The following is a 19,519-nucleotide window of genomic DNA, read 5'->3' as shown; positions in this document are numbered from 1 at the left end:
TGCTTTTTTTAATATGCAACCGTGTGGCCTCTTTTTTTTTAAAAAAAATTTCAACCTTGTGGTTTAAATGTTAATCAATAAATCAATTGATTGTGTCTTATTTTATTTCCATTATACAATGCAACCATGTGGCCTCTTTTGTTTTAAAAAAAAAAAATGTTCAACCTTGTGGTTTAAATGCTAATCAATATATTGATTGTGTCTTATTTTATTTACATTATACAATGCAACCGTGTGGCCTCTTTTGTTTTTAATTTTTTTTTTCAACCTTGTGGTTTAAATGCTAATCATTATACAATTGAATGTGTCTTATTTTATTTCCATTATACAATGCAAGCGTGTGACCTCTTTTGTTTTTAATTTTTTTTTCAACCGTGTGGTTTTAATGCTAATCAATATACAATTGTTTGTGTCTTATTTTATTTCCATTATACAATTTTATACGTAATTCACGGGTCTAATTTGCGATGACAATTAATACAACAATCGTGTGTTATTCTATTTCAAAAATTAAAATAATATGCAATCGTGTTATAAATAGCAGTTACTACAACCTGTAATGAAATGACTTTATGGCATGTCTTAAAGGTGAGGAGGTCAAGCGTCGACATAAATGCTTTAAAATGAGCGGGAAAATGCTAGCTTTAGGGTTAGGGTTAGGGTTAGCTTGACCTAACAAGCTTTAGTAAGTAAGATTTCATTGTTCTAAGTCTTTTTTATAAAAAATATATGTTCTAAGAAGCGTTTTTTCTTTTAAGCAAATGTTCTATGAAGTTTGATTAATGAGGATTCAGAATTATATTTTAGGAATGTTCAAAAAAGGAATACTAATGACACAACATAATTATATAATGATATCAATGATAAATGACTCATTTAGGAATGTTTTAATCTCAACCAATGTTTTTTAATCTCATGGCTCTTATTCATTCTCACTATTCTCATATAAAAATGTCATTCTCATAGTATATGTTCTATATATATATATATATATATATATATATATATATATATATATATATATATATATATATATACTAGTATTTGCCCCGTGCAACGCACGGGCAAAAAGCGATTAATGTAGTAAATTGAATTTGGGTTCTTAAGAAAATAACAAAGTGAATAAGCTAAATTGTCGTTCATATAAATTAAATTATATAGTTACTCTACAACAACTAATAAAAAAAAAAAACAACTTTCATATCCATCTCAACTTTTAGCCTATGTCCTACAATGTTGTATTTTAATCATGAAATGACCACAATGAATCTCAAAACAATTAAATAACTTATTAGCAAAGATAACAATCAAAAGATGTTGTTGTGGACAACGAACATGGTAAGATGATAGAGGAAATGATTGAAATAAAAAAACATAATAACTAATTAAAGACATAAACTAAATACATATACCCCCATGGTAAGATGAGAGAGAAAATGATGAAAATAAAAAACATAAACTAAATACCTTTTTTTTTTGAAGGAATAAACTAAATACCTATAACCCCATGTTTGAAGAACATGAAAATTTAGACTTAAATGAAATACTTATATCCCCCCATGTTTAGGGAATATAAATTTTTTAACTACCATCAAATACTTATAGCCCCCCATGTATAAGAAATATTGATTTGTTTGAGGTTAGCATTGAAATATATATATGATTTATGTCATATTGAGAGAGAGAGAGAGAGAGAGAGAGAGAGAGAGAGAGAGAGAGAGAGAGAGAGATTTAAAGTGTGGATATTTGAATTTGAGTTTTAATTGTGGGTGAAGTTTGTCATGTAATTTAATTGAATTATGAACAAAAGACATGTTTACAACTACTATCTTGTTGGATTAATGGACTAACAAAATAGAGAGTGCTTGTATCTTATTGAGAGAGTGGAAAACTGAAAATACACTATTCAGAGGAAAATTTTGTAAGTCTCCCATGTAGTATTTTGCATATTTTCTTCAATATTTAATTAACTCAATCATATAACTGAAGAAGAGACTTATAGATTTACAGAATATGAAACACAGACAATTATACAGTTCTAAGGAAGATGATTCCTTAAGCCTCTTGTGTTCTTTGGAGACATATTTTTGAAACTATCCAAACAAATGGGTAAACAAAAAATTGAGTCTTAAGATTTTGTCTACGTTTATAAAGATAAATTATAATAAAATAATTTTGTCCAAGTTTACAAAGATAAATTAAAACAAATGAAGTAAATGTTTACTCAAATTGAGGCCACTCTAATATTGTTTTCATAATAGTTGTTTCTCTATTATTACCAACTGATTAGAAGATATTATTAAAAAATATTAAGTAAATTGTGCATAAAAAATAATAGTGATACTAATTTTTCTAAGAAGAAACTGTATATTATTTTACAGAGAATGATCGATATAAAAAATAAAATCAAAATTCAAAAACAAACTTAGCACCTTTCAAAAAAGGCTCATCATCTTTCCAAAAAAAAAAAAAAAAGACTTTTTAAAAAATAAGTAAGCATGTGTTTATTTCCCACAAATCATAATCCATTATGTCACTTTTATTTATAAACGTGAAAAAAATTGTCATGAACATGTTCCAACATTTAATATGACATATAAGTTAAAATAGTGTTCACATATAAGTCAATGTTACAGAGCCTTACCTAATAAATTAAGTAAGGAATAATGATATAAATCTTGAAATAAAAATCATTTCCAAAAATCAACTCCGTATGCTATCTGATGTGTCATATGCTCTTAGTAACGGCCTTTTATGTAATCACTAACATCGCCATTTTCAAGATGAAGTATCTTTTATGTGATCACTACCATCTCCATTCTATGGTTGTAGTAGGATTATCTTTCATTTGTAAGAAAAATGGTGTTAGCTTCCTTTGCTGCACCAGAAAAGACATAACTCAGTATATTGCAAAGACATTATATACTAATTCATACTTGATACACCCATCATCCTTTTTCATTTCTCACCAATTACATTCTATAATTTTGGTTTCAACATACCATACAGAATGGTATTCTATTATTCACCTTACTACATTCTCTGGCTACACCACATTGCAAACACAAAGTTCAACTGATAAAGGTGTATTCTATGATTTGATAAGGATGCTTGTCAAATATGATGTAGCTGTTGTCAACAACAACAACAACAACAACGCCTTATCCCACTAAGTGGGGTCGGCTACATGGATCAAATGCCGCCATAATGTTCTATCAAAGACCATATTTGGATCCAAATCATTGACCTCTAAATCTTTTCTAATGGTTTCTCTAATAGTTTTCTTAGGTCTTCCTCTACCTCTTTTAACCTGGCTCTCCTCCATTTGATCTACTCTTCTTACCACGGCGTCTACGGGTCTTCTCTCTACATGTCCAAACCATCTAAGCCTATTTTCTACCAACTTTTCTACTATAGGTGCTACCCCCACTCTCTCTCTAATGATGTCATTCCTAATCCTATCATGTCTAGTCTTACCACTCATCCAACGCAACATCCTCATCTCCGCTACGCTTACTTTACTCTCGTGTTGGCTCTTAACCGCCCAACACTCCGTACCATACAACATTGCCGGTCTGACTGCTGTCCGATAGAACTTTCCTTTCAGCTTAAGTGGTACTTTCTTATCGCACAAAACACCTGAGGCTCTTCTCCATTTCAACCACCCAGCTTGAATACGATGATGTACATCAGCTTCTATTTCTCCGTCATTTTGTACTATGGACCCAAGATATCTAAACCGTGTAACTTGGGGTATGATATGATCTCCAACTTTCACCTCTAAGGTAGACCCACTTCTCCTTTTACTGAAGTTACATTCCATATATTCCGTCTTGTTTCTACTCAGGCGGAAACCGTACGCTTCTAAGGCTTGCCTCCAAGTCTCTAGCCTCCCGTTTAACTCCTCCCTCGACTCACCAAGCAAGACTACATCATCTGCAAAAAGCATACATTAATTTAAACATTGTGTAGGCTTAATAACATTAGAAAAACCAGTTGGTGAAGGAGATGTAATACCTTAAAATAGAGTAGCCATGCATTTTGTTACCAAAGAAATTTGATACCCATAACCATTCAACAATAAGAATAGTGATACTAATTACCCAAAGGAGGAACCTTATATTAGTAGGCTGATAATGATCAATATAAAAAGTGTAAATTTTGACTATTAAGTAGTAGTTACTTCAAGAAAACTAACATCAATAATAAAAACCATTAAACCAAAGTTTTCTTATTGGTTGGTTTCATCCCAATCATACTACAAATCTCCCATGTTGTGCTATGAAACTTGGCTCCCAAAGAAAGAGGAGAATCACTAATAACTAAAAACAGCTGATCACCACATTAAGCGGATAAAGAGTGAATCTAGCTTTCTGAAAAGAAATGTGGTCTAGCTTTTTGAAAATAAAGAGTAAACAGCTGATCTTCAAAAAAGATAATATGTCTCACTTTTTTTTTTCAATCCATGTCGTAAAATATTTCTAACCTAAAATATTTCAAGCAAGTGATCAGAAAATAGAACAATAAGAGTACATATTCAGCAAACGGTTAATCTAAAAAATAACGAAATGACATAATTAACAAAAGACTAATGTAAAAAGCGGGGCATATATGCAAATAGGGTGTACTTGCATTTCTGCCCCGTGTTTTTGGAGGAGGGACTCAAACTAATAATGAATGAGGAAAAAGTTGTATTTATAAGGATCTTACATCTCAAGTTAAGTTTACAAATGTAAATATTTATCTAAGGATCATGATTGCATCACTGATTTGCCACATGATATGCAGATTGTTAATTTTGTAAAAGAAGAATATCAAATAGGAAAATATCATTCATAAAATGACTACTATTTGTGGTGAAGTCATATTTAATTGTTAATACATATTGATAACAATTGGTCTCTCAAATTAATATACTAAAAACAATTAAGCTCAAAGTAAATACATATTGAGAAGCATGCATTTGTTTCATGACTTTGAACATGTTTGTGCACTAAAAAATTCACTGGAAAGGGTCAAAAGATAAAAATTGAAGCATGGATTATGAAATACGTTAAAGGAAACTTTAGTCATGACAGCCAACTTTAGATAACAATTGATTAATAAGCTAAAGAAAACTGACAAGTGTCTCATCTACAATCTAATTTACATTAGTTTCTAGAAAATTGTTAACTCATAATTTATGAATTGTTGTCTTCTGTGAGAAATAAAGCTATTAAGCTACTGATGACTATAGTAACAACATCACAATGTTATTTAAATCCATATATTTGATTGAAGTATTCTTTCACAATTGAGAAAACCAATCAAACTAACAAATCAATCACAAATATTGTGTTCAGGACAACTGCGCAGACTTGCAGTTCTGGATTTGGTGAACAAAAAGGGTCAAAATAACCAAGAAACCAGCAAAGAATAAAAAAAAATTAACGGATTTGATACCACACAGTGATCAGCGCAGAATCAAATTACCTACGAAACTGTTCGGACTGAGTCCCATTTTCGCTCGCCAACCTTCAATATCCAAAAGATAGAGCTCCACCTTGAATTGAAAGTGATATAAATTAGTTAGAGGCTATGCCACTATTCTGGGTTTTAATAGAGAAAAAAGGCCATGAAATCCAATGTAGATTTTAATTATATTCCTCTCAAGATAAAATTCCTTTCATATAAGCAAATGAAATCTTGGTTCCTCAACAAACAAAACACAAACAAAATATGTAGGACCATGTAAAACTAACAATATCATCCATTTTCTTATTGATAACAAAATATGTAGGACCATGTAATTTATGATTGCACATGAAGGGAAAAAAACAATTTGAGTAGAGCAAGAAGCGCAACAAACAGATTGAAGGAACAAACAGAATGGATCTACAAATCAGAAAATGAAAATGGATGAATCCTTACCTCCGCCGCCAAAGTGTGAGCTGCTTCCATCGTTCTTTCAGTCGTTGGTTTTGTCAAAAGAGAGGATGGAATGAATAAATCTGAAAACTTATGTGGAGATGAAGATAAAGAACATAGAGTTAGATTAATTATATGTTTTTATCAATATGTTCAGACTTTCAGAGTAATCCAAATGACTAAAAATGAAAACCATATTACAAAAATTTCTTTAATCATCTCATAATCCTTCATAATTATAATTATAATAAAGGAAAAACCAAGGTAACATCGCATAAAATTCAGGTCACAGCAAACTCTATTGTGTGTGACAATTTAGACAGTGACTGTTTGATTTATAGCTATACCAACATGAATATTTGAATAGAGAAGGGACATACCAAGTTAACTAACTGAAAAAATATATGCTCGCAAAATGAGCACAATTCAATGAGTATACAAAGTTTCGATTCATATTGAGCATATCAATGTTTGGTTTCATATTCACACACTTTTTAGATTAACGGAACTCATCAAACTATAAACATAAAAACCAGAAAATCAGAACACAAAAATTAACAAAACAACAAAAAATGAATTGTTGCTAGCAAAAATCTTTTTTTTTTTAAATAGTTGCTCACAAAAATCTATGAAGTATGAACCTTACAACCCCAACACTTCACCTCTAGTTCTAAATTAACAAAACACCCATAATTGTTTCTTCAAAAGATTCAAAACTTCAACAAAATCAAATAAAGACTTAAAAAGGATGTTGGTTTCTGACATACTCTTAAGCTGAGAAGCATGTTTTATGTGCTTCTCCCTACACATGCAACCAAAAAAAGGCATTTCTAAACTAAGTATGTATTTCACCTTGAACTTATTTTTATTCTGCAATTCAAAGCAAAAAAAAGAAAATGAAGAAAACATATTACCTGTAAATGTATGATTAACAAAAAGTAATCATAGCCATTGTTTTGTACCAAAACATTCATAGCCCAGAACTCCATCGTATTATCCCTGGAAAAAGAATCCAGAAATTCAATAATTAACTATAAACTATCATTCAAAAACTACAAAATTAATCGATTCATAACTACCAATTTCAGAAATTATTTATCAGAAAAGAAAAAAACAGAAATTATGAGAGGATAAAAAGTTGTCTAAATTTATCACCTGATTTAGACGCGATTCGAACTTCGAATGCAAGTTGTGTCGCTCAGTCTCCATGTAGTCGTCTTCTTCAGATTTAGGATTAATTCGTGTTGTTGATTGAAAAAGATGTGAGGATGAGAAGAATGGAGCGAGAGTGAGAGATTGAATTGGTGTTTTAGACGCAGAGAGAGAAGAAGAAAGAAGTGGTGAGAGATTTGAATTGTGGTGTTTGAATTTGAATTTGAATTGGTGCAGAGGTGGAGTTAAAGAATTTGTCTCATAGCTTAATTTTTTTTTCCACAAAGAGGCTGTCGTGATTACAGGGAAAGCGTTCCCTTTCTGCTTCATGCATTCATGTTTTTTCCGGAAAAGCTGTAATAGTGCATAATTAGAGTATTGGGCTTGTCATAAGTGGGCCTCCATTTCAAAATGGGTTTTGTTTGTTTCTCAAAATTAGGCAAGAAACACCCCTTTTGGAGGGAAATTTAGAAATTCAAATTTTGATGGTTAAAATTGAACATTGAAGATTTTAAAATTGTGAAAAAAATGTGGATTACATGTTTTTCTGCTCCAACTTACTAAATTTGATGATAAAATGAGCTTTTAAGAAGTGATGATTTGGCATTGATAGCTTAAGAATTTGACACATTGGATTGGAGGTCTAAAAATTGTTCCCCATTTGTATATTATTAAGATAAGATATATATATATATATATATATATATATATATATATATATATATATATATATATATATATAACGAGCATTGCTAAATTGTACGAACCAAATGACACAAGAATAGCAAGAATATAACTTGTGGTATTTAAAAAAAAAAGGCAAAAGACTAATAAGTCCTACTTTGATGGAAATCATGGCTGGGTGATGATGAAATTCAACTTGGTTGAAATAATTAATTTTTTTAAGGAAGAAATAATATTCCAAAATTTTGCACGCAAGGTCAGAACATCGCTTAAAAATTCCAAAATTTCATGATGGATGTTCTTATGTGTTTCAAACATGACTGTAAACTTGGAGAACAATATTTAACTAGTGAGTATATACTTACTCAGAACAAAATGACTATTTTGCAAGTTATGATTGAAAAAAAATGGGGAATATTCTAATTATATGAAACTTTACAGATCTGTTATGTTTTTTTTTTTATAAAATTCTCTGTAAAAAGAATCAACCAAGAATTTTATTTATAGGTCAATGTTTCCGCTGTTTTATTTTTTAGTTTTTAGTGCTTTAAAAATTCACAATTAATTCATCTCTTTTAAGAAAATTCTAATTTTATGTGGGAGACTTTATGTTGACGTTCTAAATAAGTCTAAAAAAATCATGAAAAAGTTCGACCTCCAGGTCACTTTTATAAACTTTATGTCGACCTAGCAATTTTGACATTTTTATCAGTTTAACTAGGAATTTTGGACATAGATCAAAGTTTTTTTAAAATATTTGATAACCTAAACGGGTATAATTTAAATTAAGATATTTAGGTGGGTGCGGTTATTCCGAGACCGCGTAGACCATCTCATTGTTAGCTGTGATCATTTTGGTTTGGTGTGGCATCGCATTTACTAGTGGCTAGGCATCTCATTTATTGCTCCAGCATCCATTAGCGCTCATCTTCACTAGTTTGGTCACTTGGCAGGGTTACCTCGCTCTACTCACTATTTCCTCACAATAATCTGGATGGCTGCTGTCTGGGCTATTTGGAAGGAAAGAAACAACAAGATTTTTAACCAGCAGATCGACAACTTGGATCATATAACAGATAACGTCAATTTTTTGTCTTTTTCTTGGATAAAGGCGGATATGTCTACTTCTATTTTCAGTTACAACGACTGGTGGCGGCACCCTTTACCTTGTATGTATGGGTATTATTATGTAGATTTACTTTCTGTCTTTCTTACGGTGTGTTTTTGTTTCGCACCAGACTTATAACTTTGTTTGTTTTGGTGGGTGGTTCTCTGTTGCACACCTTGTGCGAGATGAATCACTTTTTGTAATCTAATATATTCCATTTTGGCTTGTTTAAAAAAAAAAGATATTATAAGATGACCATTAATATCAGCGTATTTTTTACTTATTAATAATAAAGTTTTTTTAGAGTAGTTATCAATAAATTTGAGAAATACAATTTTATTTTTGAAAAGAAGAAATACAATTTAGTTGTATAAAAACTCTTTTGTAATTTTTATTTTTATTAATTAATTATAAATAATTGTACCAAGAATTACTTCTTTTTTTGAAAGACTTATCTATTGAGTTAAGAAATAATCTTTACTTTGTTGTGAAACTTATCTTTTAAGTTGAAAAACTCAGAAAATTACTTTCAAGAATTACTTATCTATTAAGTTAAGAAATAATTTATTTTTTTAATGAAGAAATAATATGTTATAATACAAATAAGTTAAGAAATAATATGTTATAATACTAATTAATCATGATTATTATATTTGACTTTCACATAAATGCATATCCGGTTCTTGCATATCTCTTAAAAAATGAAAAATCAAAAAACCGTGGCACTCTAATCACTATTGCATATCTCTAGTCTCTTTGGAGTGGCAGATGGAGAAATCTATGGCAGTGGCTGCGACGATTGAAGAGTTAAAGTTAAAGGTAAGAAACAATCTTCATGTTCATGACGATCTTGCCCTTTTCATTTTATCAAAATTACCTCTCAAATCTTTGAAGCGGTTTGGATGCGTACGCAAGTCATGGTCTCTCTTGTTTCAAAACCCTCATTTCATGAACATGCTCCGTACTCATTTCTCATCTTGGAACAGTTCTGATCACGGCGGTGGTGATACGTTTCTTTTCCTACAGGAGCCTGAACTGCCTGTGACACATGAATACCGTTACCACGATGCGTTCTATTTGCTTCCCAATGAGAGGTTTGAAGATAGGATCAAATTAGATTTGCCACCTCCGTTTCAAGAGGATGACAGTAATATTTATGTTTTATGTTCCGTTAGTGTCAATGGTATTCTCTGTCTCGGTCAAGATAGGAGGAGAGGGATTGTAAATAGCTTCCGAGCTGTATTATGGAACCCGGCTACCACGGAATCCGTGGCCATTCCTCCTAGCCCTGACGAGTTTGTACCACCTTATCGTGACCCATTCATTCATTTCCATGGATTTGGTTATGACCATGTTAGAGATGACTATAAAGTTATTCGATATATGTCATTTTTCGATGTAACCGACGAAGATGAAGACGTGCCATGGGAAGATAGATCGTATGACCCCCTGTTGGAGATATATAGTCTTAGAAGTAACTCTTGGAGGACATTCGAGATCGAGAAGTGTGATATGCCCGATTGTGTTTATGATGAGCCGCGGACCAGTTCTGGAGTGTACATGAACGGAGCGTGTCATTGGTGGGGTAACAATGATTTTTATAGTTCAACAGGTTGTTTGGTGTCATTTGACCTAAGCAACGAGGTGTTGTCTACAACACCTATGCCCTCAGACAACGATGAAAGTTGTGAATTTGTAGTCATACAAAGACACTTGGTGGTGTTAAATGAGTCAATTGCATTGATCTCGAATTGTAACAATACTACTACTTTTCACATTTCAATTTTGGGCGAACTCGACGTGAAGGAATCGTGGATCAAACTCTTTATTATTGGACCGATGCCTCCCATTGAGTGTCCCATTGGAGTTGGGAAGAAGGGCAGTATTTGCTTCAAAAGAAAAGATGATGAACTAGTGTGGATAGATTTAAGCACCCAGATAATTGAAGAGATTGGTGTTAAAGGAGAGCTATTTGGTTATCAGATGGGAATTTACAAAGAAAACCTTCTTCCGATTGGAGGAATTAAAAAGTAGCTTTTATCTTTGTTTTCCACCAAGAGCTTTGCCTTATCAATTTTATTTTGTTGGTCTACTCTCTGATTTTTTTTTCTTTTCCTGTTTTACATAGAAGCTTATTATGTATGGGAGACTTGATAATCTATTGTGAAACATCATTACATTCTGTTTCAAATATCTATGCTACCATATAATACTGTGGTTTAGTTTTGCTTTAACAATCCAAATCAGTTAAATAGGCACGTTTAAGCTTGAGTTTCTTTATTTTCATTGCACTCCCTCCTTATTAATTGCTATGATATGTGAAATGGATTTTTTTTCTTATTTCATATGAATGAGGCTACATTTAGAAACTTTTTTAAAATTGCTGAAGGTTTGTGATGTTTTTGAAGTTGATGTTTTTGCTGAAATGGATTTTGTTTTTTCTACTAGAGAGTCTTAAAGCTAGCCTTTTTCTGTTTTGTACATAGAGCCATGTTATATTATTTTACAGTTTCGATTACTGACAGGTTGATAATAGTTTTGTGAAGTGTGAAGTATGAGTAGTGGGATAAGGACATTGCTCTTTAGGAATCCAGGTGATTGTTCTCAGGCACCTTTCACAACTTGCGACGCTTTTTAAATCAATTTACCCGATTTAAAAAGTTCGGTTTTCCTAGGTGCCTAAAGAGCAATTGTCGTGGAATAATGACCGTGGAGATGGCTGCCTCTTTCAGTGTCTATGGAAATCGGAATATATTACCCATAAATAGTGAACATTGTAATTGTATTTGCCCATTAAACTCATTCTGACACTATCAAGTGGTAATGGAAATATATTTGGCTAAAACAATAGAGTTTCCTATCCCACTAATTTACTAAAAGCCCTCAATTTTGATCCATGAGACTACATTTTTTTAATGACAAAATAAAATAGAGTTTCCTATCCCACTAATTTACTAAAAGATTGATTTTATTTTTACCAATAAATTGTTCTCTACAAAAATATTTATTGCTATGTTAACATAAAATAATTTAAGAGGAATTCTAAAAAATAAAATTAATTGAAACTTGGTGATAATTTAATTTATTTCTAGCAGAACAAATGTCAACCTCCTTATTTGTAATATCCCGCTTAACAACACTGTCATTTGTCATTTATCTATGTCAGCTATTTTTCAAATTGTCTATGAGATTTTTTTAAGCAAGGGCAAAATGGGTATTTGCCAAACCAAAGATATTTTTAAAGAAGAAAATTATTAAGTTTTCTACACTTTTCCTTTCACTTCTTTCACTAACACATTTCACAATTTCTTCCCCCTTCTCTCTCAAAGCCATCGGCCTCCCTCTCTTCTTCCTCAATCTTCTCCAAAAAAATTTCAAATCCTTAAGAATCCATAAGAAAACCATGCTCAAGGGTTTATAGTAGTGCCATAACTAGTGTTTAACAAGCAAAGATCATTCCTTCCTCTACTAGCAACCAAACCGCCCCCTTCCTTCAATTTTTCAATCTTCCATTTTGTCTCTAAATTCATGGGAAATTGCTAGAAATCATGTTGTTGGAGGTACCCATAATGTTTTAAGAGCAAGGTAAGTAACAAAAATACTTTCCCTTCCATTCCTTCATGTTGGCCGCTCCTTAACTCTTCATTTTGGGGAAAATTAGTTTGTGGAAAATTCTCCATTCTCTTATGCTTTTATATGTGTTCATGTGTTATGGGTGTTGTGATTTTTAGCATGTTTGATGATTGTAGGAACAATTGGTGTAAGAAAGAGTTTAGCTAGTAGCTTGGTTTATGAAATGAGATAATTATAGAATTGTTGTTGAAGATCATTGTTAATGGTTTGTTGTTGATGTAAGAAAGATGAGTTGGTGATCAAAATGATGTATTATTGTTAAAGATGAATGTACTTGAACCTTATAAGAATTGTTAGGTACTACCCATATCAACAAGATGCATTTTCTTTTCGGTAGCCCATTCCATAAGAACTCCACAGTTAAGCGTGCTTGGCTTGGAGTAGTACTAGGATGGGTGACCTACCGGGAAGTTTCCCGGTAAGCATGTGAGTGAGGACAAAGCATGCTGAAAAGACTCGTGTTGGTTTGTGGGGTTAGTCGACAATCTTGAAAGCAGTCTGGGATGTTACATTATTTCTTAATGAAATCAGAGTCCATCACTTCTTATCCTATTCTTTTTAATATTGATATTAATTTGATACAATTTTTCATTTTGCGAAATTTTACCATGGAATTTTAGAAATCAATAAAATTGTGTTCACTTCTCGTAGGTGATCAGTTTATTATTTGTTCATCCTTGGCAATTTGTAATAGTTCGACAGTTATTCATTTTGCAAATGGATCTTGACATATAATAGTGTGATGTTTTTTTTCTTTTTGTTGTTGTTAACCTTTGGGTTCTTAGAGGAAAGGGGTCTTGATAATCTGGAATTTAAGCGGAAGGTAAATACAGTTTGATCAAGAATTTTTTCTACTTAGGAATCAAACTCAATTTCTCCTGAACAATTCGATCTTGATGTTGGACCATATTTTATCTTGTGTGTTTCGACAGGTAAAAAAGGGGTCAAAGCTGCAAAATTCTCCAAATCCATGATTGGAAGTTACTGGGTTCGACTTGTACTAAGACCATTTCGACAGAAGCCACAATTTGACAAGCAGTTATTTTAATGAAGAGGTTGGTTTCAAATGTTCAAGACGTGGAGGAAAAGTAGTAAACTATGAGCTACCTAGGCCATAGTGAGCAAAACTCACTGTCGAAGTTTCCCAGCTTCCTATCTATCTGATTGATACATCTTCCCATGCTCTGGGGAGATCTAGGGAAACATGCTGGAGGCAAAGCTCACCAGCAAAAACGACTACATGAAGTAAAGGTTATGTGTCGTAAATTTAAGGTACGAGGTTAAAATTGTAATTTTGATAGTAATAAAAATTAGATTATTTAAAACAAAATAAGATATTTTTTAGATAAAGAAGGCCATGCGTCATAAATTTAAGGCATGAGGTTAAAATTGTAAGTTTATAGTATATATTTTTTAAAGTCTCATTAAAAAGTATATGTTTTCTAAATTTAAGCCATGCGTCATAAATCTCATTAAAATTAAAATATTAACAATCCAAAAAAAAAAATATTGAACATTATAAAAAATATTCCTAATATTAGTATCCCGTAAGTTTTTGATGAACATTTGTAGTTTTTTCTTAATTATTTACTAGACTCTAACCCGTACGATGTACGGGTTTTGTAGAGTTTCTTATATAAGCATCAAAGTGACTATATTATTAATTTTAGAGTTACATTCAAAGTAATAGAAACAATGAAACTAAGTGATGTTTGAGAGTGATCGACATGCAAAATCTCAAAAAAGAAAATTATAACATTAGTTTGCATCAACAAAAATGAACATGGAATAAAAGTCATAAATTAAATTATGTGAAATTAATCAAACATGAAAATAAACACAATAAAAATGAGTGTTAGTGGCTTAAAAAAAAGGCCTTTAAGATTACATATCCATTTTAGAAGCAACTATATTTCAATAAAAATGTTAGTGGTCTAGTGGTAAAAGCTCTAAGGTGTTGTTATGGGTAGTTGGTTCAATTCCTTGCAAAACAATTTTTAAAAAAAATATATTTAATATATTTAGACCCGCCAAAAAGGGCGGGATTAGGGTTAATTAAGGTTGATTGGAGAATATCTAACATATATATATATATATATATATATATATATATATATATATATATATATATTAAGATATTCGTTCGTTCCTTTATTGCAAAACAATTTTTAAAAAAAAATATATTTAGACCCGCCAAAAAGGGCGGGATTAGGGTTAATTAAGGTTGATTGGAGAATATCTAACATTTATATATATATATATATATATATATATATATATATATATATATATATTAAGATATTCGTTCCTTTATAAAAATGAAAAAGATTCGTTAGGATTTTTATAGAATTTTTCAAGCATGTGATAGTTTTTTTTTTTTTGTTTTTTTAAGGAATGTGATAGTTTTTTGTTTCTTTTGTTTTTAGGGAGGTATGTGATAGTTTCATTTTCACGGGATATACCACGTAATAATTTGATTTATTTTTAATTTAGAAAAATATTGATTTACATTATGTCAACGTGTGGAAAGACGGGCATTCACATAGCCGTCTTTTCGTTTTTTTTATTACGCTAACACATATAGATTATGAACGATATTTTATATAAAAAAGTTTATATAGATTAAAATTATAAGCATAAATATTTATGAATTTCAAATGTAACAAACAAAATTGTTTAAGGTATAGTTTGAATAACAAAAGTCAGCCTAAAATCCTCTATTGTTTATAAATATAGTACAAATATATCATAAATAATTGTAACAAAAAAAAATCATTAATAAGTGTACAACAACTTGTCAAAAAAAAAGTCAAAAGAAACAATAGATATATAAAAACAATGACACAACAGGATATGAATAAAAAGCTTATCAGCGAGGAGAAATATTAGGGATTGCTGCATTTTAGAAGGAATTTGTTAGTTTAAATTGGTGCGCTGCATTTTAGATGGAATTTGTTAGGTTAAATTGCTGCTAATCTAATGCAGAATTTTAGAGGGAAATTATTAGGTTAAGTTGCTGCAGACCTAATAAAATTAATAAATAAGGATAAATAAGGATAAAAAAGGCATGAAATTGGTGGGCATGAAATTGGTGCGATGCATTTTTTTAGATGGAATTTGTTATGTTAAATAATTGCAAACATAAAAGTGTAGAAAATATTTGATTCAAAAAAAAAAGGAGGATATGAATGAAATTTGTTAGGTTAAAAAATAAGGATTCGGCTGGCCAAAATTATAGCAAACTTGATAAAAAAAATTCGGCTGGCATTAAGGAAGATGATCAATGGCTAAAATTGAATGGCGCCTAAATGTGCAAGATCCAATGGCTCAGAAAAGTGGAGGGAAAAATGGGGGGAAAATATTAGGGCAACAATAGCTTGAGGGGTTAAGCTTTAGTAAGTTGGGGTAGAAAATATTTGCTTCATAAAAAAAAGGCAAGAGGATAGGAATAAAATTGGTGCGATGCATTTTTTTAGATGGAATTTGTTATGTTAAATAATTGCAAACCTAAAAGTGTAGAAAATATTTGATTAAAAAAAAAGGAGGATAGGAATGAAATTTGTTAGGTTAAAAAATAAGGATTCGGCTGGCCAAAATTATAGCAAACTTGATAACAAAATTCGGCTGACATTAAGTAAGATGATCAATGGCTAAAATTGAATGGCGCCTAAATGTGCAAGATCCAATGGCTCAGAAAAGTGGAGGGAGAAATGGGGGAAAATATTAGGGTTATGTAACACCCATACTAGACGTATCTAGAAAGTCTAGCATGTGTATTAGTTTAGTACTGGATACATTAAAAATTTACAACATAAAAACTTCGAATGAATATTATATACAACAAATGCGTTCGTACAATAAATTACAACTCAATTTTCTAAAATATGTCATATGCATCCTTGAACATCCATGCCATGCTGCAGCTGGTACGAACGAACACTTGCTGAAACATCCATCCGGCTACTAGCTTGCTAAACCATCCTGATATCTGAAACAAATAAGGATTGGGATGAGACATAATGTCTCAGTGAGTTCCACCTAACCCTAGGCTATAGGCAACCACGGGGGAAACCTACGGTCACCACGTGTCTACAATACAACCTGCCGGTTGATTATACGTGTGTGGGGACTTGCTTTCTCAGACGACGGAGCTTGCTAGGGCCGTCTTAATGTTCTTAACTTGTTATAGGCTTCTCTGCTATACGTGTCATGGCGGTGAAGGGGGAACTAAAACCGCATTGCCAAGAGTACACTCTAAGCATCAAGGCTCTCTTATATCTCTATCATGACACGATTCTAAACCGGACGATTAGGGGTAACCTAAGATCGTCGTTGGCATATCTTTCTTTAATTGCTTATACTTGCTTAATATGTTGTATCTACAACATATCATCTCTTATCACCTAAGTGATTCTTGCTATTTTACTACTTCTTGACGAACTACGCCAAGTCTCTACTTGTTCTTGACGATCTACGTCAAGGCTCTATGACATAACATAAACATGTATAATAGATATGCATAGTTAGCTTCATCGGTTATGTTAGCGTGTAACAAACAACTTATCTGAGTTCATTTTACGGATTAGTCCCGAGTGGAGTAACCCCGGAAGATAATCCCTTACTACCGGTGATATGCTTAGCAAGAGCGCACCGAACTCCCTTAGTGAACGTGCGGGTCCCTTACGGCTTACCCCATTCCCCTTGGAGAACCTTTTGTACCCAACCTTGGAAGGAATACAAAAGACACGACACCTTAACTTAGTGAAATGCGGCTCCCTTGCGGCTTAACCATTCCCCTTGGGGAACCCCTTGAATCCAATTTGGATAACAAGAGACATGACACTCTTTCTTTCTTAAAAGTCTTAGTCTTATGCATGAAAATTAACTTAAACATGCTAACTCTTTACCTCGGATCCCTAGACGATCCCACTAGAGGTAACTATATGCTTGCTCAACTTACTTTGTGAATGGATATAAAATCAATTCACGTCTTGCCATACTCGTATGGCAATTACTTCTATGCGAAGATAATACTCTCATTACCTCGCGTCTATCAAGCATATTACTAATGCAAAGCATTCTATTCTTTCTAACTATTCTAGTTCTCGATAACTATACCGAGGCTCTAGTTCTTCCCTTTCCTTAAAGATTATCTTGCTACCCGAATCAACCTTCATACTCTCGCTTACCATGCTTTACCATACTTGCCAAACACTTGGTTCATTTAAAAGAAAGTCTCCTTTCAAAGCTTAACAATTATGACCTTGGTTTGAGGGGTTTATTTCTCTTAAAAAGACTGCACAAGAAAAAAACCGCTCGCGAAACGCCGAAACGACCTGAGGCGAACAAACAATGGGTTTCCCCACTGTGTAGCTCGCCTAGGCGAGTAAATTGGTGTGGGAGGCGAGCTCCTACTCGCCATGGCGAGTTGGGGGCGAGCAGGACCCCCTGTTCGGCCTCCTAGCTCGCCTCGCGAGCCATTTGCTCGCCGTGGCGAGCTGTGACAGTCCTGCAACTTCAAAATTGATATTTTTTGACTTAAAAACCTCAAACCAAGCATCTCCAAGTGCTATGTGACTCTTAGGATGATTAGAAACCTATAAAAACAGTCATGGAACAAGTGTATACAAGTATGACAAGCATGGTAAGAAAAGGGGCAACTAACTTATACTTTAAGCCCTAGAATTCATATAGTTTCCTTACATGAATGAAACACATAAACCAAGGGTGGTAAGCTATCTAAGGAACTCACCTAATGAAGTTCTTGAAGCATCATCAAATCCCAAGCTCAACCAAGCCCAAAACCCTAGCTTTAACCCACTTGATTCCTTTGCTCAAACCACTCAAACTTGTTGTTCTTCCATGAAACCTAATCATCTTGATCCTTGACCATTAAGAAGCCATACTTGAATCATCTTTTACCTCACCAAGAACCAAACCTTAACTCTTGCTTCCAAGTCAACTCAAACTTCCATTCCAATCCATTCTTGTTATTGCTTAGTTCACCAATTCCATGAAACATATTCAACATAAGTTCCATCCAACAATCTAAAACCATAACTTCTTAATAATAACCAAACCCTAGATTGAATCTTTTCTTGAGAGGGGAAATAAAGAGAGAGATCAAACAAAATCCAAGTCTTCTTAAGCTCAAAAGATCATGAGGGAACCTAACTTAGAAACTTGCCATGAAAGGAAGAAGCTTTGGAAAGATTTATGGTAGAAAAGAGAGAAGGATGGCGTGAGAAAGAAGAGAGAAGGAATAGAGAGTTGTTTCCCAAACCTAGAGAGAGAAAAGGATAAGAATTATGAAAATATCTTGCCCAAAAACACTTAAATATCCTTTCTCGAGAAATTACCATTATGCCCTTGCCTTTAAACGTGTTAAATCCGACACGGATACTTAATCCATAATAAGCTGACATCTCATAATAAATATTTCCCATTACACTTACTTTCCTTAAACTTTAATCCTCTGGCACGATCGTCTGGTTAAAATATCGATACTGACAGGAGGGATATTACAGGTTAGAAATAGCTTTAGGGGTTAAGCTTTATTATTTAGGGTAGAAAATATTTGCTTCATAAAAAAAAAAGGCAAGAGGATAAGAATAAAATTGGTGCGATGCATTTTTTTAGATGGAATTTGTTATGTTAAATAATTGCAAACCTAAGAGTGTAGAAAATATTTGCTTAAAAAAAAGGAGGATAGGAATTAAAAAAAAAGGAGGATAGGAATTCAAAAAAATAATAATAAGGATTCGGCTGGCCAAAAGGAGGATAGGAATAAAAAAAAAAGGAGGATAGGAATTAAAAAAAAATAAGGATTCAAAAAAAAAGGAGGATAGGAATAAAAAAAAAAGGAGGATAGGAATTCAAAAAAAAAATAATAAGGATTCGGCTGGCCAAAATTATAGCAAACTTGATAACAAAATTCGGCTGGCATTAATTAAGTAAGATGATCAATGGCTAAAATTGAGTGGCGCCTAAATGTGCAAGATCCAATGTCTCAGAAAAGTGGAGGGAGAAATGGGG

At 32.4% G+C, this 19,519-nt stretch overlaps 1 protein-coding gene and 2 long non-coding RNA genes across 4 annotated transcripts; 1 reads left to right on the top strand and 2 right to left on the bottom strand.

The window, feature by feature from the left end:
• Positions 1–2,561: 2,561 nt before the first annotated feature.
• On the bottom strand, positions 2,562–7,382 carry LOC146925563 (uncharacterized). 2 transcript variants are annotated; one of them, XR_015010615.1, is made up of 5 exons: positions 7,063–7,380; positions 6,822–6,906; positions 5,911–5,997; positions 5,473–5,542; positions 2,562–2,878 (listed from the first exon to the last, which is right to left on the bottom strand). It is a non-coding gene; the product is annotated as an uncharacterized LOC146925563 (long non-coding RNA). The 2 variants fall into 2 exon arrangements; XR_015010616.1 differs by having other exon boundaries at positions 2,740–2,878; positions 5,911–5,990; positions 7,063–7,382.
• Positions 7,383–9,619: 2,237 nt separating this feature from the next.
• Positions 9,620–10,949, top strand: LOC146925562 (F-box/kelch-repeat protein At3g23880-like). Its single transcript, XM_085710447.1, has one exon. The coding sequence runs from the start codon at positions 9,620–9,622 to the stop codon at positions 10,883–10,885; it is 1,266 nt and encodes a 421-aa protein (XP_085566573.1). The 3' UTR covers positions 10,886–10,949.
• A 5,246-nt stretch (positions 10,950–16,195) lies between these two features.
• On the bottom strand, positions 16,196–18,771 carry LOC146925561 (uncharacterized). The gene is made up of 2 exons (XR_015011058.1): positions 18,237–18,771; positions 16,196–16,472 (listed from the first exon to the last, which is right to left on the bottom strand). It is a non-coding gene; the product is annotated as an uncharacterized LOC146925561 (long non-coding RNA).
• Between the last annotated feature and the right edge of the window lie 748 nt (positions 18,772–19,519).

Source organism: Medicago sativa, chromosome 5 (genome assembly GCF_051527215.1).
Source record: "Medicago sativa cultivar Bolivia chromosome 5, Bolivia_mono, whole genome shotgun sequence".
Classification (NCBI taxonomy): domain Eukaryota; kingdom Viridiplantae; phylum Streptophyta; class Magnoliopsida; order Fabales; family Fabaceae; genus Medicago; species Medicago sativa.
This window is presented reverse-complemented; position numbering and strand designations above follow the sequence as displayed.

Coding starts and splice junctions, on each gene's coding strand:
- LOC146925562 (XM_085710447.1), top strand. CDS start 9,620: ATGGAGAAATCTATGGCAGTGGCTGCGACGATTGAAGAGTTAAAGTTA.